The sequence below is a fragment of the Desmodus rotundus genome, chromosome 6 (genome assembly GCF_022682495.2).
Source record: "Desmodus rotundus isolate HL8 chromosome 6, HLdesRot8A.1, whole genome shotgun sequence".
Taxonomy (NCBI): Eukaryota; Metazoa; Chordata; class Mammalia; order Chiroptera; family Phyllostomidae; genus Desmodus; species Desmodus rotundus.
In genome coordinates, this window is record NC_071392.1 from 52,108,092 (window position 1) to 52,131,141 (window position 23,050).

At 36.8% G+C, this 23,050-nt stretch overlaps 1 protein-coding gene across 1 annotated transcript in view; it reads left to right on the plus strand.

Moving 5' to 3' along the window:
• POU6F2 (POU class 6 homeobox 2) overlaps positions 1-23,050 on the plus strand; it is a 565,270-nt gene that overhangs the window by 239,263 nt on the left and 302,957 nt on the right. The window contains exons 3-4 of the mRNA XM_045192643.1: positions 3,087-3,178; positions 5,990-6,218. Coding sequence (XP_045048578.1) covers positions 3,087-3,178; positions 5,990-6,218 — 321 coding nt within the window. The remainder of the gene's footprint in view (positions 1-3,086; positions 3,179-5,989; positions 6,219-23,050) is intronic.

The window sequence follows — 23,050 nt, forward strand, 5'->3', positions numbered from 1 at the left end:
TTTTCTCATTCAATCCTCACAACAGCAATCCTATGAGAGAGGTACTGTTATTTTCCCAGGATTTTATAAGAGGAGGCTAATACATAAAGAAGAGGGAAAACAAGCCCAAGTTCACATAAGTAGTGAAGTGGCAGAGCTAAATTTAAATGCAGGCAGAGTTTAAAATTTAAGACTCCTTGCTTTTAAACTGTATATCAAATTGCCTTTAATATCTAAATTGGAATTGAGGTAGAAGTTGCCTACAAGCTCATAATTTAAAGATATTTCCAAAGTTTACACCAAACAGCAGTAAATAGTCAGGTAGATGTCAATACCTCTCTTGAAGGAGTTATACCACCCCCAAATTAAAAGCCAAGCCTCTGTTTCTATTGGGTGATTGTTCAATCCATGTGGGTCAAATGCCTACACTAGGCCTGAGCATAGGTGGTGAACTAGCGAACACAGTCCCTGCCCTACTGGAGTTCACAGTTGCTGCCTGAAAAAACACTGACTATTAAGTTCAGAACAGAACACAGAGAACTTTCTGGACATTCTTGGTCTCCAGAGAGGTAACTCTTTTCCTAGGATCCTGGTCAGGAGGAAGCTACCCAACCCATTTTAAGTTCGTATTTTCATGTCTGTGCCCAAGGGAAATAGCTAACCTCAATTTTTTGCTAACATAGGCTAAGCACTGCTTCAAATCTCTCTGAAACCCTTAGCCATGTCATTTATTCATCTGACTGTTGGATTCTCCCACTGAGTCTGTGAAGACCCCTGATTTGAGAGATGCCTTACAACCAGACAGATTAGTTTATGGTCCTACAAAGTTAAGGATGATACATGCGTTTGGGGCAAATGGAGATGTGCATTAAGAAGAAACATTACTTTTTGATCCAGGCAGAAAAGCATACATAATCTCCTCTAGAGCCTGTGAAAGACATCATTTTACACATAAAATTGTGTGCAATTGCCCCGTACTGCACTAAACATGGTTTTTGAAAATAACAAGCCTTAAAACAAGCTGCTGTATGCTGGTGAGGACCTCCAGGAACAGAGAATAAAATATAAGCAAATAAGGTCTGTGTAAAGTTATGGGTAACAGACATACACTCTTGTTGACACAATGCCTGTATGGGACAAATCCTAAACTTTACAATGGGATGATATTAGGAACAGAGTAAAAAATGGGTGTGGTACTCATGAAAGAAACATGAAACTGAAGGGCCTGGCATAGTATAGATTTTTTTTTTAATTAAGGTATACATTTTTAAATGTATAAAGGGTTTTTCTCTTTTTCTATGCATTGTAAAACTCTCTTTTCACAATCTGGTGTAAATATCCATACCTGGCGAGTATGGGGAAGCAAACAAATTTTTAAAACATCAAAAACTAAACTGGGTTTTTAGCCATTTGAAAATTTACCTACTCTGAATATTTGACCAAAAGCATCACTTAGACCTGTCTAGTTCTTAAAAAGTACATAAAGCTCTGCTGACAATTTTAAGGTAAAAATAGGACTTGGGTATATGAGAAGAGAAGTGGTGAGATTTACAACACATAATACAGCTCCCAGTTTAAAGTGCCCTGCTATCCAAACACAATAAGTAAATCACATACAACAAATTTAGAAGAAGGGTCTCCTGCACATAATGGGAAAATTGTTGGCATCTTATAATGGGTCATCTTACCCTTGTTATTAAATGAAAGCAATCATTAAAATGCCAAACATATTTTGACAGAATTCACTTTATAAAATGTCAGCAAGTCTGTGTTTTTATTAGTTTGTTCAAAATCAATTTAGAAATTTCAATAGAATGCTTGTAAGTATTCCCCAAGCAATGTCTATTCCTGACTTTCTGCACACAAAAAAATTACAAATTAATCAGATTTTCAGATTTCTGCATAATGGCTTTGCACATTTATTGCTTAATCCCATTATAAAATGCCATTATGATTGACACATCGCAGTGGAGATAGAAGTCAATTGAATAATGTGTAGCAGTCAATTTTATTTGTAGCTTAATGTGCTGAAGTATTTTTCCCCACATTTCAATTATTTATAAGTCTGTCCCTTTGGAGAATATATAGAAGAATTTGTTTTAAATGAGCCAATAATACCTTCTTTAAAATTTATATGTGTGACAGAATCATATCTTTTTTTTCTTTGTCTTCCACGGCATACCAGTAAACAGAGTTCTCTTCCACATGATAGTCATAGGACGAATATCAAGAAAGAGAGTCTTGTTAAGGATGGCTTGGAATTGGATTTCAACCACCAAGAAAATAAAAACTACCTACTAAAACTCCTCAAAAATTGCTGTTAGCTCTATTTGTTTATGTATTCATGTATTTATTGTTATTGCCACTATTTTACCTGCTATGCTTTATCCTGAAACAAAGCACATAAGCCCACACAGAGAAACTACAATGTTTAAGAAGGCTTGAAAGCTCTGCTGTTTTGGTGCCATTTCATTTTTCATGCTTTGGTGTTCAACAGGATTTCAGCAAAGGAAATAAGTTGTGTTCTGTGCTTAGCATAGGGGGGCTCCCTGGAGGTAATGTGAGGTTCCTGCTGTTTCGGTTAGTACCCAGGAAGTTTGCTTAAAGAGTTCCATGTTCTTTTTTAGGTCATCACATAAGATGACATTGAAAAAGACTTTGTTTTTAGGTAAATACATTCATAAGATTCATTGTCTGAAGGGTGTCTGGAGAAGGGCTTAAGCATATGATAACATAGTTGTACTTGATCATGTCTGAGATCACACTTCCTCTGGCTTTGGGAAATCAGATTAGCTGTAGCCCACCTATGCATAAAGGGTACGGTTTCGCACACAAACGATACACTGGGGTACCCCATGCAAATTGATGTATAGTACAAGCCTGTTAGCACCACTGATGGTAGTATCATTTTCCCTGCTGTCATAGACTCCTACCTCCTGGAATGACTTTGGCCATCTTGAATGTCATTAGCAAAATTTATGTAGTTCATAAGTGATTTGAACACTGGAGCTTTGATAAATTACTCTGGCATATCATCTGTGCCTTTATGTTATATGATGTACAGGCTGAGTTGTGTGTTAAAGGAGTACCTCTCTTTTGAATTCCAGGGGCCAGAGGAAACCTGGCACTATCAGACCCAAGCACTCCTGACCAACACCAGGCCAGTCAGACCCACCCCCCATTCCCGGTTGGGCCACAGGTCAGTATCTCTCAACTGCTTTCCATTAGGCTGCATAAAGGATGATTTAATCATGTAAAGAACCAAATAAATAATAATGAGTTCAATCCAATTAACTCTAACAGAGAAAAGATGGTGATAAATATCAGTATGGGAAGCTGTCTGACTACATTATTTATTAAATACCATCAAGAAAAAATGTGTTTGCAGAACTTTTTTTTTTTACAGAAAACATTGGTTTTAATCATTTGGAATCATGTTTTTTTTTTTTTATTCTTAAGACCTACTACAACTATGTTGTTGGTTGCCATGTAATTTTCCAGAAAGCGAAACTTTAATGACTGGATTGTGAAGAAAATTAAGTTATTTCAACCTTACTATAGGCATTTTTGAAATATAAGATGTGATTTAATATAAATAAGTTAATGCAATTTTAATGCAAGTTCAGCTTATTGGGTTTGACAATATTGTACATCACATACAGCCTCTGCATTAATAAAGAAATACGTTCATTATTTTTTAAAGTCTAATATTTGTTTTTCGCAGCCCGGTGTGGTTATATGGAGATATAGAACACAATCACAGAAGGCTGGGCTTTTTTTTTCCTTTTTACCTCTGTCATTTAGTGTGAAGCTTTCAGAGTTCACCCTAGTTTTATGGAAAATGAGGCTGATGAGCCTTTCTCTCTCTTTTGCTGTCATTTTTTGTTTCTAGAAATTTCTCACTTCTCTGCACTTTGAGGGCTCACCAGTTCAAGGCTAGAAAACCCAAGTTTAGAGCTTGGGTTGGTCTTGACTTTCTTGTTCCAGTGCCAGCAAGTCCCATGATGGCCTCAAATCCCAATGTGCATCTTGGATGCCAAGGGCTCAAGGACAGAGATATGTACTCTCTTAGGGAAGCCCAGAGAAAGTTTACTGGGAATCTCAGCAACCAGATTTTTCTGGCTGTGCCCTTTCTGATTTCATGCTTATGACACTGCGTATGTGTGTAAACTTACCAGGGGTAGTACACTCTAAGGCTTCCAGGTTATATATACGCTGCACAGCAGACCCAGATGGTGAGAGGTGGTGGATACTGTGACAAACTGGAGAGTGCATGCTGGACTTTAAGCCTGCAAATTCAATTTAAAAAAAATGCTATAGGCCAAAACTCCCAAATCTGTGGCCTTTATATAGTCTGAGGACTACCCACTTCCCTGCCATCTTGAATTACCTTTTTCAATGATATAACACCAGCCATTTAAGGAGTTTATAATTTTATACTTATTTTTTAAAAATATGTTTATTTTTGTGCTTTAGAGTACTTTAAAAAAAAAGCACAGTTAATCTGGGTGAATTTAGCAAAATCTAGTAAATATGTTAGGAGCTACGCCCACAGAGCCTAGAGAATGGTTCTATAAAACTAGGCTGCATGGAGTCCTAGCACTTCTTCAGAGGGCTCCCTAGAAGGAGCCTTGAAGGAAGACTTTAGGAAATGACCTGAGAGTGGACTCAACCCTCGTCCATCCCATTCTGCAAATAAAGCAGCCCCATTTCTCTAAATCTTCTCCATGAATTGAGAAAGAGGGCAATGTGGGCTCTGGAGCAACCTGTCTGGACTTGAGCCCCTACCCACACTAGACACGGGATTTGGGGCAAGTTACTAACCTCTCTGTGTCTCAGGGATGGGATAACAGTTAATATACATACAGCGCTTGGCTATTAGACACTGGGCTTTGTACTCTGCCTATGTTGAATTACCATTTACTTTATAGAACCATACTGCATTAACACCAAAAAGTTGAAACCCCTCCACAAAACTGTTATATTGGTCTGTCTAAAGATAAAAAAAAGGACATGTGATTATTTCTCACAAAGCTCCCACAAGGATGCAATGAAAGCTCTGGATCATCTGGCCTGGCCAGGGCAGGAACCCTGCCTATGTCACCCTGGTAAAGAGCCCTCCCCAGCTCAAATATGTCTGATGCCCAAAGTACATGCCTATGAAACTGCCTTTCCATGTCAAACAATGACAATTGGCTAAATAGTGGACATAAATATGTATTTTTAATGTTGTCTTAACTGGATATAGAATGTTAGAGTTATGTCCAAATGATTCATTTTAAAGACTATGTAATATCTTATCAAGCTTAGTACTCTAACAAACTATTTTTCAGCATTTATGTATTTTAATATGTAATGCATACTTTCATGCATTTATCTTTTTTCTGTTTGAATTATATCTTCAGCCTATATCCTAGGAGTATATTCTAAGTCAAAATGGGATGAATATTTTTCTAGCTATTGATGAGGATCTCCAAGTTGCTTTCCAAAAGGCTATGACAGGGTACATATACTAAATCCACATAATGGTGTCACTATAGACTTACCAGCACTGAGTAAATCTTTCATATTACTTTTGCTAATTTAATAGATGAGAACAGAATTTAATTGCTATTTTTGAAACAAAAAGAAATTCCATGGATCCCAATGAATTCATCCTGGAACAACACAGAATAAATTAGCAGAGAGTTTCAAAATTATAAGGGTAGAATAAAATAAAACTGCATTGGAAGAATAACATATAAGTGTAAGGTGTTATTTTTAAAGGTATTTGAACTCCTTAGAGGATGTTAGGACCAAATGGAATTTCCAAAAATATAAGTAAAAGGCTATTTCCATTTTTTTCTACCAGTCAATCTGTTTTGTTTTTTTTTTTTTCTGGACTAGAACATGTTTCTTTACTACTTGTCCAGGAACTTTATTGACCCTGAATAATAGAAGAAAAAAATGCTCTAAAGCCTATATCTTCGTTCCGCTGGAAAGTGAGCTGGGATTATCTGTTTCTGTGCAGCCACTTCTGACAGCACAGCAGTTAGCCTCTGCTGTCACTGGTGTGATGCCAGGAGGCACACCAGCCCTCAACCAGCCTATCCTCATCCCCTTCAACATGGCCGGACAGCTAGGAGGGCAACAAGGACTGGTCCTCACACTGCCTACTGCGAATCTCACCAATATCCAAGGGCTGGTAGCAGCAGCTGCAGCCGGAGGCATTATGACTCTGCCATTGCAAAATCTACAAGGTAAGCCATTGTGTCTGTGTGCCATGTAGAGCTCTGCCCACTGACCAGGTTTTTCTGCAGTGGACAAGTACCCCAAATGTTAAATGTGGCTTAGAGGTGCTTGCACCATAAAGAACATAGAAAGCTTATGTAGGAAGCACCATTTCAAATTGTCTTATGAATCCTTAGCTTGCTCAAGCCTTGGGCTTTATCAGTCCTTATGTCCTAAGATTAATTTCAGGTCTTCTGGAAGCATTTATGAGAAATCATCATCAAAAACTTACATTTAAAATTATTATGTTGTTACTTGAGGACCTGAGTTACAATCTCATGAGTTCTTCAATTTAGCCATCTTCAATGAAAGGTTAGACATGACTGGTTTGTGCATGAAGTGGTTGAAACATCTCAAGAAGGAATCAATTGGAATAATTAGTTTAGTTACTATTGTGTTTACTAAGTATATTTCAGTTATAATTATTCAACAAAATTATATTATTTGAAATCATAGTTTATTATGAGAAAAATAGACTCAACTATTGAGCCTTTCTGTTACATGAGCATATAGCAAGAGTTGAATTCTAGCTTATTCAAAAAGGGTAGTTCCCTTGACATAATGAAGGCTCTGACTTTCTTTAAGAGATTTGGTAACACTAACTGATAAACCTGTTTACAAGAGACTCCTTGAGAGAAAATATTTTATGACAGAAAATGACTTGAATATAATTAGGATACTTAATAAAGCGTAAACAAATTTATTTGGGATTAGGCAAAGATGTTTTCTTTATTGATATAAATGTTAGTGACTAAATTTGTTTCTGCAGGGTGGGAGTTTTGTTGGGTATGTTTTCAGAACAACCATATAAAGTAAATTTTTAGTTGATCAAATGTCAGGGCTCCTTATAACCTACTAAATTGGTCAGAGCATCAGTCCACAGATTAAGAATTAGACCAACTAAAAACTGATTAACTCTTGACTCAACATACTATTCTTTACATACTATTATGTTCTAATATCCTATCCACTGTTGCCACTTCTTGACTTTTAATTTAATTTTTAAAACAGTCTCTCTTCTACCATTAAATTGTGATAAGAAAACCACCATTCATAAATCATACATGCCCAGGACACATTAATGCACAAATTTTGCTTGTTTCAAATTTGAGAGTGCCTGGGAAGCCAGGATCTCAAGATTAAGCAAATACGGCAGGAATGAACAAAGTGAAAGCAAAAGCAACAAAGTGTAGGGCTAGGCTTTTTAATGTAGGTGGATAATGAAATCTTAATGAAGAAATGGGCATTGTCAAAATGCATCTTCCATTTGGAACATTCGCACTTATGGGAATATTGGATATTATAAATAAATGTAAGCTTGTGGGGTAGGTCATGAATTAATCTTGCTTGGTTAAAATGGACACCAAAGTCAGAGTCCAAAAAACTGGGCTTGTTATATCTTTACTATAGTTTGGTATTCTTAGGGCTTTATTACTTTGTTATTTTAAGGGTTCAGAATTAGTTACTGGTCCAGTAGGAACTTCCAAACTTGCATCAAGTTTCTCTCTCTTTCTCTCAATATGAAATTTAGTATAAACTTATAGTTTTGAATTTGGTTCTTTTTGGTATCTTTGGTTTCATAAAATAATCCTAAAGTTTAGCTCTCTTTATACCTTGGTGCTTCTCACATGATTTCCCTATGGCCTTATCTTCAGAAGTGTTTTGGAGTTAATGGCCAAGATCTTGTCTTCTGTACAAGCAGTAAGGGAACATGTCTCTTAGTTTCCATCTTTGAAATTCCAGTGATGTTGGGAGGGGGGCCAAGGTCACTCAAATGAAACACTCCCAGTTGTGAGTCAGACAGTTATAGGAAAACTTCCTAGTTAATCTGAGTACTCCAGCCCCTCCCCAACAACCTTTTCTTTAATGTCCTTATGAATGAATCTTAATTTCTAAAACACTGTCAGGATCCAAGAAAGTTCTGTCTTCCAGTTTTCTTTGGCCTTTCTGTTCCTTTCATATCTTTCCACATAATTTCTTCATCACCCAGACCTCACTGGTCTAAGAATTGACCAGCCATCCTGGTGTGCGGGGTCTGGTGGTCCTCTTGGGACACAGGATTTTTACTGTGAAACCAGGAAAGTCCCAGGCAAACCAGAAAGAGTTGGTCACCATGCAAGGAATCCAAGGGCAATAAGGATGGTAATAGTGAAATGTCTCATCTCTCCAAGGTCCCCAAGATCAGTGTCTACCACCTGAAGGGCAGTGCTAGTCAGTCATTTTGTCAGACCACTGGTGGTCTCACCACCTTTAGGGAATCACAGCCCTTGACAATCCTCTTTCAAGGGAACCAGTCTTAAAAATAGGCTACACAATACCTCAGAAAGAGTCCTTATACACATTTATATAGCTTTATCTGTTCTAGAACTTCATATAAATGGATTCATACAGTGTGTATTCTTTCATGTCTGGCTTTTTTTTTTCTTGGCATAATCTTCGTGATTCATTCATGTTGTTGTGTAGATCTGTAGTTTCTTTCATTTTCAAGTAGTGTTCCTTCTTAAGAATATGCCACAATTCATTTATCTGTAGCCATTCCTGTGTCCTAGTAGGCAGACATTGTGAAGGTCCACTTCCCTGGGGACAGGGAGAAGGTCCTCTGTTGAGTGTCAATATGGGCGACCTTTGGCCACTCTTTTCCTGAGCATGTGGCTACACTGCTGGGATATTCTTCCTGGTTCATTATCTTCCTTGGACACATCTGAAGAAAAAGTTGAGGAATATACCATTCTTTGTAGGCTTTCTCAGCCCATGAGTGGCTTATGGAAGCTTGGGGGCCAGCAGTTGCTTAAAGTTTTCAACAGTTAAAGACTTGAAGCTCCTTTGGGAATCTTATTCTCTTAGAACCCAAGAACGCTTCTGATCTTTTGCTTTGAGTAGTCAGTTTCATGTGCCAAAGGTTTTTCCAAGATACACATCTTCAGTATAATTTATATTGCTTTCTCACTTCTACACCTCTTTCAGTTCAGTCAGCCTTGGTGGGAGGGCATCTGGCCTCCCTGGTGTTCTTTGAATATGCTCCTACCCAAGAACCTTTGCTCAGGCTGTTCCCTCTGCCTGAAGCACTTTTCCCCCCAGAAAGCACCAGACCTACTATCTTCCATGTACTCCTCCAGTATTTCTGTTCTCCCTTACCTGCTTTCCTTTATTTCTTTTTTACATAACACATATTATCTTCTGTATAGCCTTAAAATCTCAAAAATGGTTGAGGGTTTTTTTTTTTCCTTTTTAAACACTTTGGACATAATAAATAGAAAAAAAAGGAAACAAAATATAACCAGAGACATTGAAGTTAAGAACAATCTAACAATGGTCAGGGGGGAGTGGGGAGGGGACAGTGAGGAGAGGGGATTACAGGAACTACTATAAAGGACACATGGACAAAATCAAGGGAGAGGGTGGAGGTGGGGGAGGGGGGGTTTGGCTGGGGTGGGGTGGAGGGATGGGGAGAAAAGGCACACAACTGTAATTGAATAACAATAAAAAATTAAAATTAAAAAAAACACTTTGGGTCATGCTTACTAGTGTAGCCATGTAGAGCAGAGGAGGCCGTAGTGTGATACATGGTTTTCTTCTTGTGGAGGAACATTTCCCATGTAATATATTGATAATATGTATTGTTTCTGTCTGGCTCTACCCCTAGGGTGTAAACCCCATGACAGTCATCTTTGTTTGATTCAGTGATGTGGTCCAAACACTAGAGCAGTGCCTAGCTCACAATAGGTGCTCAGGAATAAATGAATTGATAGAGGGATGGAGGATGGATGCATGGATGGGTAGATAGATAAATGAATGTTGAAGAATTACTATGAGTAAGTCAAGTGAAGAGAAGTCAAGGGGACATTCAATGTAGAGACAAAGGAATGAAGAACATAAAGTCTACAGAGTTCTGTGAACAGCTTTGGTTGTTGTTGAAGTGAAGATTAGGGAGTCTGAGGTGGCAAGCAAAGAGGAGCAGGAAGGGGTCACACAGGAGGGCCTTGTCTGCCTTTCCTATGCATGCTAAGTGGCGATGATATGGCCTGATGTGTTGAAGACAAATGTACTTAAGGACAATGAAATTATGCCATGATATTTGCATGGATATACATTTGTGTTTATTTAATTATACTTCTGTAATTCCAAGAGTTTGAAACACATTGTAATATAAGTGTGAAAGACCAAATGCTGTTTATTAGAGGGGAAAATAAAACCTAAACAAAGGTTTGGAAAGAAAGGAAAAATCAAAAGGGCAGACACATCATGTTACATAGTTTTAATTATCTGATAGTAAAAAGAATCATACCAGCTTAACAAGAAATAGGCTTCTTTAGTTTTGTTTTTTACTAATTTTATTCATTTACTCAACAAATACTGATTTTTCATAGTGTACTAGGCCATGACCTTGGCTTAGAATACAGAGATCCCCTGAAGGCACTTCTCTGCTAGTCCAGGGATTAATGCAGATGGAGGTGATGAGGGTGGCAAGAAGGGGGCAAGGAGGATGTATTTTGTACAGGGTCATCAGTATCAGTCTGTTCACTGGACAGAGACCAAGAGGTCACAAGGGACATGGGAAGAGTGTCCTATAGAGAATACCTAAGTGGTAGGAAAAGTTAACCACAGATTCTCAATAAAGAAAGATTGAACAACCTGATGGACAGATGTTTGTATCTTTAGCTTTCACTAGGTTATGCTCCAGTTACAAATATGGACAATTCTCACTAAGATATAACAAAGGTTTATTTATTTCATAATATATGCTGGCTGCCAGTCAGCCATGGCTCTGTTGTACATCTTCATTCTAGGAATTCTGAGCTTTGGCTCACAAGTGGCCCACATCACTTCCACTCACATCTTCTTGGTCAGGCAAGTCACCTAGTCAGATCTGCTGCCAGTGGTACTGAAGGTATTTCTAAGGAGAGGGTGCTTTTCCTGCATGTAATTGGAAACAAGGTGCTACATTGTTCAATAGCCACTGCACTGAAGATATACCTCATGAGTAAAGCTCTAAGGAGAGCTTTAAGATTCCTTCCAGCCCTGAGATTCTATAATTCCACTGGGTTGCATGGACTATCCGTGGGGTTCCTTACAACACAACACATTACGTATTTCTTAAAGTATATGTCTTATATTTATCAAATTCAAATAATAAATGTAAAAGTGGATAATAAATACCTAGGACAACTGGAGAATATTTAAAATAGCCAGTGAGTGCATATAAATATGACTCCATTTATGTAACATTTAAGAAAGGCAAAACTATAGGGACAGAAAAAGATCAGTGGTGACCAGGGGTGGACAAGGATAGGATAGGGGGAGCAGTTACCTGTAAAGGAGTTCAAGGGGATTTGAGGGCTGATGCAACTCTTCTCTGTGTTGATCATGGTGGTAGTTACCAGATATATGCATTTATCAAACTTGTAAAACTGTACATAAGAAACGGTAAATTTTATGTTTCTAAGATATGCCTCAGTTTTTTCAAAATTGGAAAAAGGTAAATGGGTGCCATGGTGCTTATAAAATACCAACTTGTTTTAAAACATTAAAAATAATGGGTGAGTATAAAACAACTAATAAAATGAAATCTAGGAAAAAACTCATGGAAATGAGAAACTCAAGTTGTCCCACTGTAGAAAGTATTAATGGTTGTATTTCTCAGAAGCAGATACTAACACTAAAATAATAAAGATTTCAAACATACACAATTTGATCCCAATTTTTAGAAGAAGCCTGTCCCAAACATACACATAGCACAGAAAAAGGAAAAGAAAAATACTATATACAACAAAGTGTTACTGTGGACTCTAGACAGTGAGATGTTATGGGTGATTGTTTTCCTTCTTAATGACTCTCCATTAATAAGTGTTATTTCAAAATTAGAATACCTTGTATTCATTAAAGTGAAAGATCATGTCCAAAGTATCATTACTAACATTGACAAGATTAAGTCTATGGGTCTGTTGTCTTGATGTTCTAACCACCTTTGTAAGAAAACATCTCTCAACTCAAAGTGGATTAATTTTCAAATTAAAAACAATACAACCACAAAGCAACTCTATGCATTCATTTTGTATAAATGACTTTTAATATTAATAAAATTGCCTTCAAATGCCTTGATTTTATTGACCACGGGAAAAATTATTGGTGGGGAGGGATTGGGGGAGTTGGAATGTGGACTAATCATTCTGGTATCATTCTTGAAGAAGAAAACAAGTAGGCAGCCATGTGCAACGCTATTCCTTGAGATTTACTTTTCAGCTAGTCTCACAATGCCCACACTCAGAAAGTCTCATCCCTAGGGGTATCATGAGCATGTGAGCAGAGGTCTAATGTCACTCAGAGAAAGGACAAAGGAAAATGCAGTACCTGCCATAGAAATGAGGAGAACAGACTCTGGCTTTTAGTATTGTATGTAATGAGTTCTCAGCCTCTGGTTAGTGGCTTGATCACAAAGTCCAATATTAAAAATACTTAGTGCATAAATTCATATTTGCCCTGCTATTCAGAAGAGCCCCACATGACATGGCATACAAGAACACCAAATCCACTGTAAAGAAGTTACAAAAAGTTGTTGCAACATGTCTTCCTTTGGCAGTTTTTAAACCTCCATATCTCCAAAGCTTCAGAGATTTTATTTAAAGTACCTGGAGAGCCTGTTCTGTAATACATTATTCTTGAAGCAGGCATCGCTGAGGCACTGGGGCATGGATTAAACTGGGAGTGCATGAATGAGGAGTATGACTAGTATACTGTGTCCTTAAAGATACTGTCAATGGAATAAAGCATTGTCAAAGGATAATGGTTTCCAGCTGCCACATAAATGTCAAAGCAAAGCCAAAGCATTTATTTTCAAAGCAAAAGGCAGGGAAGTAATGTGATCCCCAGTTTGCACATAATAAAACTGTAAATCCATCAGAGCTCTTGATGGCATCTAGCAGTGTGTCTACACTAGGATGTGCAGACTGGATTAGATTCCAAGCCAGACATCAGAGCTCTTTTCAAGATGGCTGACACTAGAATGGCACTGGTACCTAAAAGCAGGGAGACATAAAATGCTTAAAATGCTTCTCAATCTCACTTCATTATCACAAATGAGAGGGAACTGGGATTATTTTTTCAAATTTTCTCCAGAACTAAATACAGGGGACTTCTGTATCTGCAGAAAATTGAGGGACAGGGAGTGGGCAGGTACTGAAAACAGTGGAATTAGAGATGGTCCCCAATTCCCCTCTGCCCATTATTTAGTGACCAGCGAGCTAATACTCTCCAAGTAAGTCCTGTCTCCTCTTATATGTGCACTTATTGCAGGGCAGATTCCCAGTGAGAGGTCACAGCTATTATTTCTCAGGCCCCGGTAGGGAAAAGCTAGGCCTCATTTCTTCCCATGAACAGTGCACAATGATCGATCAAATTCACAAATACTTACTAAGCATCTGCTACTTTCCAGGTACTATGGTAGACACTCCTGTTTAGTTAGGAAGGAGGCTTTTACAGTAATCCAGGAAAGAAAGGATGTTGGTGTCACTAATGAAAGGCGGAGGACTGGACTTGGAAAGAATTGGTGATAAATTAAAAGTAGAATAATAAGGGGAAAGAGAGAGAGATTGCTTATTCAGTTTGACATTATTAGGACAAGTTTCCTGTAGAAAATTTAAATGGAGATACAAGTAGCCGGTTGGAAGTACATGGATCTAGAATTCAGAATGGAATTGGTGGTGGAGATCCTGAAACCATCAACATATGTGACCATAGCCAGGGAGGAAGAAACTTCTGGGGAAGAAGAGGTTAGGGAAGGAACACAGCAATTTAAACTACTGGTAGAGGAAGATGCAGGCCCAATGGAGACTGAGAAAGAATTCCCAGCATGTGTGGTTGTTCTGCACCAGGTTGGGCTGGAACTCATGTGATTCCCTGGTTTTAATACTCTTTTATGGGACATAATCTATGTATTCATGATGAAGCTTTGATTGTTGCTTACCCTTATATAACCAGAGTGCAATAAGAAGAAGCCAAAAATGTAACTGTCTTTTATCTTCTAAAGACATGCCAAGTTTTCATGTATAAAAAAGATATTTTAAGAGCTTGTACATAAAAGCTTCAACAGTGTTTGCTCTTTTGCTGAAAAGTAATTCAGTTGATTTAGATCTATTATTTAAAAATGTATTTGAGCCTTAAAATTTCAAAATGAAAATGTTTGAGCTTTTTTTTTTCTTCCTTTCTTCTTTTTAAAGCACTTTGGTTCATGCCTACCATAGCCATGCAGGGCAGTGTTACATTTGGTGCTAGAGAAGAGGATGTCTGTACTTGAGAAAACTGTAGTTTAGCTAATATAGTTTTAATTTTTGGAAATGGTTTATCTTAGAAAATTATATCTTACTGTAAGCAAAGTTTATCTCTGAAAATGTTTTGTTTCTACATTAACTTTTTCCTTGGGTGTAGTGTCATCTCCAACTCCCAAAATTTATCAATAAACTGTGCTCACCAAGTTTGTAGCCAAAAATTCCACCCAAAACAAAAAACAAAAACAACTTAGTATGTTTGCCATTTGTCACTGGATTAAGATTAGCACAAACATGCAGGTGCATTAACACATTCTTATGCATCTCAGTTCTCCTGTGTGCCATTATTTTAGAAATTCTTAGAACACACACACACACATTCAGCATTTGACATAAGATAATTTGAATTTGCTGTGTTTGGAAAATAACTCACATGGGAGAAAGTTGCATTAAATAAATAATAGAGATAAAATTTATACTTCCATATATTTCAAAGCTAATGTTGCTAACTTACAATGGAATTGTAACATGAAGACATGGTGCTATAATTTGATTGATTTGTTTTGACAGCAGCCAAATAATTGAGAGTGAAAGGTGTCAGCACAGATGAAATATTGTATAAGCCATGTTCAGAAGGCAACCCTGGCAGCAGCAGCAACTGGAGTTTTATTTCCTTTGATTCCATACTGGTACTCACCTCCAGTTTATTATAAAACCATGAAAGGTATACTACTTCCCCAATTAGGGAGACTTTTATGGGGAGGCTAGAAATAGAAGTTTGTCAAATAGTTGAACAATAGATACAGACAAAAAGATTGAAGATGGCTACAGTGTGCTGAGCTTAATTATATCAGCCTTTCCCTTTCTTTGGCACATTGCTGTTTTCCTGCATTTTACCTCATTTTGAAGGGGTTCCCAGTCAGAACAAATATTAGGTCCCATTTTCCAACCTCTTGACAAGAGATGGGCAAAAGAGAGGGGTGTGCATATCACCATCTCTAGGCCTAGATGGAGTATGCACCCAACTAAAAACCCTAATGCCTGGTAAGAATGAGATTTGAGGTCTTCAGTTAATAAGAAGCTAAATGATCAGGAGAGGATTACCTAAGGAGAAAGCAAGCCACTGCCCATAAGTGACCTTTGAGTGTGGTGGTTAATAGCACAGGCCATGAGTCACATTAACCTGGTTTAATTCCAGCCCTGCAGCTTGCTAGATATATGACCTGGGCAAGGCACTCTGATTTCTATTTACTTTCCTCACATATATTGTTTTAGTATTCTTAACAAGTATTTTATTTCTGGAAAAAATGTTTATTGGTATTTCTTCAACAATTTTTTTTTTTCCCTCAGCCCTGACTGGTGTGGCTCAGTGGGATTGGCATTGTCCTGAAAACTGAAATGTCTGTAGTTCCATTTCTGGTCAGGGCACATGCCTGGGTTGCCCACCAGGTTCCTGGTTGGGGGCGTGCAAGAGACAGCTGATCAATGTTTCTCTGCCACATTGATGATTCGCTTCCTCTCTTTCTCTCTCCCTTCCTCTCTTTCTAAAAATAAATAAATAAACTCTAAAAAAATATTATTCCTTCAGATATTTTACAGGGTGGTTTTAATGACTGAATGTAAACTATAGAACATGCTCGTGTAGTGGCTGATACTTAGTAAGTACACAATGAATGAGAGCTACTTTCATTAGATAGAGCTGCAAAAGTCCAGTATGGTAGCCATGAGAAATGCTGTAAATATAAAATCCACACATGTGCAAAAAATCTGATTATCATCTTTATTTTGATAACATATTAAAATGATATTTTGGATATATTAGGTCAAGTATAATATATTATTAAAATTAATTTTATCTGTTTCTTTTCACCTTCTTAATATGGATACTAGAAACTTTTAAATTATATATGTGAGAGAAAATGCAGACAATTGTAACTGAATGACAAAAAAAAATCAAAAAAAAAAATAAATTATATATGTGGCTTACACTGTGGCTCACATTATATTACTGCTAGATAGGACCAGCCTGGTGTGGAGGGTCTCCATAAACCTCATATATATGTGGCAATGGTTAAAAGCATTAAAATACAAATAATTAGCATGCACTTGAATTTTGGACCTTCAAACAGAAAAATCACAAATCATTGGCTTTGGTGCAAAAATTAGAACACATTTTTGTAGGTCTTCTGCTGTGGTTTAGGAACTGCTTGGGATTTTTATCCATACAGAAAGAAAAAGGATGAAATTTTTATGAATAATTTCCATTGATCAAAATCTAAAATTCTCTTTTCTTTTGAAAATTATTATACTTCATAGTTTCAAATATAGAAGGAAATATATAATAAAATCATCTAAAATTTTAACATTTTAGCCACATTTGCTAAGATCTTTTATCTTAAAGATGAAACATTATAAATAATGCTAAAATCCTCTTTACTTCTCCTGCTCCTCACAGGCATTCCATGGCATTCCCTCCCTCCGAGAAAGTAGCCACTATCTCTCCAGTGCATGTGTTTATTAATTTACAAAACACATACTTGAAACAAATAGTATTATTTTGGGTATGTTACAACTTTACATAATGATAGCACATTCTACATTTCTGTATCCTGCCTATTTTGTTTCAACATTTGCTTTTGAGATTTGTCTATGTTAATACATGTAGAAACTGATATAATTGAATTTATTTTCATTATCTTATTTTGTGGGGCTTTTTTTAACCATGCTTTTTCTGCCCTTTTCCTTTCATCTAGCATTCTAAGGGATTTATCAAGTATTCTTTTTTCCAATTGTTGAATTAGAAGTTAAACATCTATTTTTATTCTTTTAGTTGTAACCAGTGTATCTTGAACATGCTTTTGCTTTAAAGAGTCAAATCAATATTTTCTTTTTTTCCCACATAACAATCACAACTTATTGATCATTCCTTCCAATCTTCTATATTATCATTGCCCAGCATTAATTATTATTAATATTATTTTGTTTACAAGATCACTTAGCTTTAATTATCTTTGAAAATTTTTTACTCATCATTACGTCTTGTATCCCATTCTTTCCTTCCAGAGATTTTTTATTTTTTCAGTGAAGGTCTCTGAGTGATAACCTGAATTTTCTTTGTTTGAAAATCCTCCTTTTGCCCTTTTTTTATTGTTTAGCTGGGCTTAGAATTCTAGGTTAATAGTTATTATTTTTATCAATGAAGGAATTATCTTCTGGCTTCTATTTTCTCCTGATAATAAATATATTGTCATTTGTCATTCCTTCATAGATAAAATGCTTTTTATTTTATTTTTGAACAGATTTATTTTTTTCATTTTTATTGTAGATTTTTCCCATTACCATTTAAATTGTGGTTGATATTAAGATTTTTCTCTCTGTCTTTGGGATTCACAGTTTCACTATGAAATACCCTACTGTGGATTTATTTTTATTTATCCTGTTTAAGACTTGTGATTCCTGACATTTCAGTAATAATCTGTTATTTCCTGAAAGAACTCCTATTTTATGTATACTGAATCATCTCATTCCATCTTCTATGTTGCTTAACCTCCTTTCTTTTTATATTTTCTGCTGCATTTTTATGATTTCCTTTTATCTGTTATCCAGCTTACTAGTTTTCCCTGAAGTTATATTTAATTTTATATTTAACCTTATTTTTTTTTCATTTTAAAGACTATAGTTTTCACTTCTAGAAGTTATATTTGGTTTTTTGATGCTATGTATTTTTTTTGTCTTTAATCAAAGACAATCTTCTTCAGACTGCCATTTAGCTTAAGTACTTGAGCTAATTACTGCTTTCTCTTTCTTCATAGAGGAATATTTTCTAGTGTGGTAGGTAAATTTTTACTTAATTTAAGTAGAGATAGTTTGTCTATGAAATTATATAACTTTGGATTGCATAGTAACTGCTAATAAGAGGCTCTGAATTTCCTTCTGCCAAATGGCCAAGACATGTCACTGAATGATCTTTCTGAAAATATGTGTACTGTGTATATAGTATAACTTCAGGTTCTATGCTATAAAATATTCAGACTTGAGTTGTAATTTCTTACAGATATTTTCCCCTTCCCAGATCCTCCAACAGACACAATCATTTTTGTTAATTACCTGGGCTAGTGAATGGGGTTTGTCTCATCTCTTTTCACTGTTGGGGCAGCCCCTTCAAAGTTCTGGATTTTTATAGTAGTCTTGGTTCAAACTTCTCCCCTTGCACTGTCTCTTTGTTGATGCCCAAACATCAGCCCCTGAGCTGGCCAGTCTTTACCCCTGTCTGCTCCCTGGGTGACAGGTTATCAGTTAATGGTCTGCTGTTCTTGATTTCTAATGCCTGAGGTTTCTCTTTCTGTGTGTATATTTAAATTTGATATATTGTGTTTACAATGACTACACATTGGAAGCAGAAAGGATGTTCCTGTTAAGTCAATCTATGTTTTTCTTTTTTAAAATATAGTTTATTGATTATGCTATTACAGTGGTCCCATTTTTTCTCTCCTTTATTCTCCTCTGCCCTGTAACCCCCACCATCATTCCCCCAACTTAGTTCATGTCCAAGGGTCATACATATAACTTCTTTGGCTTCTCCATTTCCTATACTGTTCTTAACCTCATCCTGTCTATTTTGTACTAACCATTCATGCTTCTTATTTCTTGTACATTTTCCCCCATTCTCTCCCCTCCCTCTCCCAGCTGCTTTATTCCATGTGATCTCCATTTCTGTGATTCTGTTCCTGTTCTAGTTGTGTGCTTAGTTTGATTTTTGTTTCTGTTCTTGTTTTTTTTTTTTTTAAGTTTGGTTGTTGATAGTTGTGAGTTTGTTGTCATTTTACTCTTTCTAGTTTTTTGATCTTTTTCTTAGATAAGTCATTTTACCATTTCATATAATAAGGGCTTGGTGATGATGAACTCCTTTAACTGAACGTTAACTGGAAAGCACTTTATCTGACCTTCAATTCAAAATGATATCTTTGAAGGATAGAGTAATCTCAGATGTAGGCCCTTGCCTTTCATGACTTTGAATACTTCTTGCCAGTCCCTTCTTGCCTGTAAGGTCTCTTTGGAGAAATCAGCTGACAGTCTTATGGGAACCCCTTTGTAGGTAACTGTGTCCTTTTCTCTTTCTGCTTCTAAGATTCTCTCCTTCTGTTTCATCTTGGGTAATATAATTATGAAGTGCCTTGGTGTGTACTTCTTTGGGTCCAACTTGTGTGGGACTCTCTGAGCTTCCTGGACTTCCTGGAAGTCTATTTCCTTTGGCAGATTAGGGAAGTTCTTCATTATTTTTCCTAATAAATTTTCAGATTCTTGCTCTTCCTCTTTTTCCTTCTGGCACCCCTATGATTCAGATGTTGGAATGTTTAAAGTTGTCCCAGAGGTTTATAACCTTCTCCTCGTTTTTTTGAATTCTTGTTTCCTCATTCTGTTCTGATTGAATGTTTATTTCTTCCTTCTGTTCCAAATCATTCATTTGAGTACTGATTTCCTTCCCTTCACAGTTGGTTCCCTGTACATTTTCCTTAATTTCACTTTGCATAGCCTTCACTTTTTCCTCTATTTTGTGACCATACTCAACCATTTCATGATTACCAATGTTTTGAACTGTGCATCTGATAGGTTGGCTATCTCTTCATCAATTAGTTGTATTTTTTCTGGAGTTTTGATCTGTTCTTTTATTGGGCCATATTTTTTTTTGTATCCTCAAAAAATAATTCTGCCTATTATAACATTCTATTTTTTTAATTTTTATTGTTATTCAATTACAGTTGTATGACTTTTCTCCCCATCCCTCCACCCAACCCCAGCCGAACACACCTCCCTCCCCCACCTCCACCCTCCCCCTTGATTTTGTCCATGTCTCCTTTATAGTAGTTCCTGTAAACCGCTATCCTCACTGTCCCCTCCCCACTCCCCTCTGGATATTGTTAGACTGATCTTAACCTCAATGTCTCTGGTTATATTTTGTTTGCTTTTTTGTTGTTGTTGATCAGGTTCCAGTTAAAGGTGAGATCATATGGTATTTGTCCCTCACTGCCTGGCTTATTTCACTTAGCATAATGCTCTCCAGTTCCATCCATGCTGTTGTAAAGGGTAGGAGCTCCTTATTTCTCTCGCTGTGTAGAATTCCATTGTGTAAATGTACCATTGTTTTTGGATCCACTCATTTGCTGATGGGCACTTAGGTTGCTTCCAGTACTTGGCTATTGTAAATTGTGCTGCTATGAACATTGGGGTGCATAGGTTCTTTTGAATTGGTGTTTCAGGGTTCTTAAGGTATAATCCCAGCAGTGGAATTGTGGGGTCAAAGGGCAATTCCATCTTTAGTTTTGTGAGGACATTCCATACTGTTTTCCACAGTGGCCTCACCAGTCTACACTCCCACCAACAAGATACTAGGGCTATCTTTTCTCCACATCCTCTCCAACATTTGTTTGTAAATTTGTTTATGCTGGCCACTCTGACTGGTGTGAGATGGTACCTCATTGTGGTTTTACTTTGCATCTTTCTGATGGCTAGCGATGCTGAGCATCTTTTCATATGTCTCTGGGCCTTCAGTAAGTCTTCCTTGGAGAAGTGTCTGTTCAAGACCTTTGCCCATTTTTTAATTGGGTTGTTTGTCTTCCTGGAGTGGAGTCATGTGAGTTCTTCACATATTTTGGAAATCAGGCCTTTGTCTGAGGTATCATTGGCAAATGTGTTTTCCCATACTGTTGGTTCTCTTTTTATTTTAATGTTGTTTTCTTTAGACATGCAGAAACTTTTTATTTTGATCAGGTCCCATTTGTTTCTTCTTTCCTTTATGTCCCTTGCTTTAGGGGATGTGTCTGTGAGGATGTTGCTGCGTGGAATGTCTGAGATTTTCCTGCCAATGTGATCCTTTAGGACTTCTATGGTGTTATGACTTATATTTAAGTCTTTTTATCCACCCTGAATTTATTTTTGAGTATGGTGTAAGTTATCAATCGAATTTCATTTTTTTGCACGTAGCTGTCCAGATCTCCCAACACCATGTGTTGAAGAGGCTATTTTTGCTCCATTTTATCCTCCTGCCACCTTTGTCAAATATTAATTGACTGTAAAGTCTTAGGTTTATTTCTGGGCTCTCTGTTCTGTTCCATTGATCTATGTGCCTGTTTTTATGCCAGTACCAGGCTGTTTTGATTACAGTGGCCTTGTAATACAGTTTGATATCAGGTATTGTGATCCCTCCTGATTTGTTCTTATTTCTCAGAATTACTGCAGCTATTCGGGGTCGTTTATGGTTCCATATGAATTTCTGAAATGTTTGTTCTATATCTGTGAAATATGTCATGGGTACTCTAATAGGGATTGCATGTAATCTATAAATTGCTTTGGGTAGTATGGCCATTTTGGTGATGTTAATTCTTCCAATCCATGAGCATGGTACATGCTTTCATTTGTTTGTTTCTTCCTTAATTTCTTTCTTCAATGTTGTGTAGTTTTCTGAGTACAGGTCTTTTATCTACTTGGCTAGGTTTATTCCTAGGTACTTTATTTTTCTTGTTGCTATATCAAATGGGATTTTTTTCCTGATTTCTGTTTCTGGTGTTTCATTGTTGGTATCCAGGAATGCCTTTGATTTCTAAGTATTGACTTTGTATCCAGCTGTTTTGCTAAATTCATTTATTAGGTCAAGTAGTTTTTTGGTGGAGTCTATAGGATTTTCTGTGTACACTATCATGTAATCTGCAAACAGTGACAGTTTCATTTCCTCCTTTCCAATTTGGATGCCTTTTATTGCTTTTTCTTGTCTGACTGCTGTGGCTAGGACTTCCAATACTATGTTGAATAGGAGTGGTGAGAGAGGGCATCCTTGGCTTGTTCCTCATCTTAGTGGGAAAGCTCTAAGTTTTTGTCCATTGAGTATGATGTTGGCTGTAGGTCTCTCATACATGGCCTTTATTATGTTAAGAAATGCTCCCTCTATTCCCACTTTGCTGAGTGTTTTTATCAGAAATGGGTGCTGTATCTTATCAAATGCTTTTTCCACGTCTATTGATATGATCACGTGATTTTTGTCTTTGCTGTTGTTTATGTGATGTATTATGTTTATTGATTTGAGAGTATTGTACCATCCTTGCATCCCTGGGATGAATCCCACTTAGTTGTGGTGTATGATCTTTTTAATGTATTGCTGGATGCAGTTTGCCAATATTTTGTTAAGGATTTTAACGTCTATGTTCATCAGAGATATTGGCCTGAAGTTTTCTTTCTTTGTTGTGTCTTTGTCTGGTTTTGGGATTAGGATGATGCTGGCTTCATAAAAGGAGTATGGGAATCTTACGTCATTTTGGATTTTTTCGAATAGTCTGTGAAGGATAGGGGTTAGCTCTTCCTTAAATGCTTTGTAGAATTCTCCTGTGAAACCATCTGGTCCAAGGCTTTTGTGTGTTGGAAGTTTTTTGATGACTGCTTCAATTTCGTCTGCTGCTATTGGTCTGTTCAGGTTTTCTACTCTTCTTCATTCAGTTTTGGAAGATTATATTTTTCTAGAAATGTTTCTATTTTACCTAGGTTTTCACATT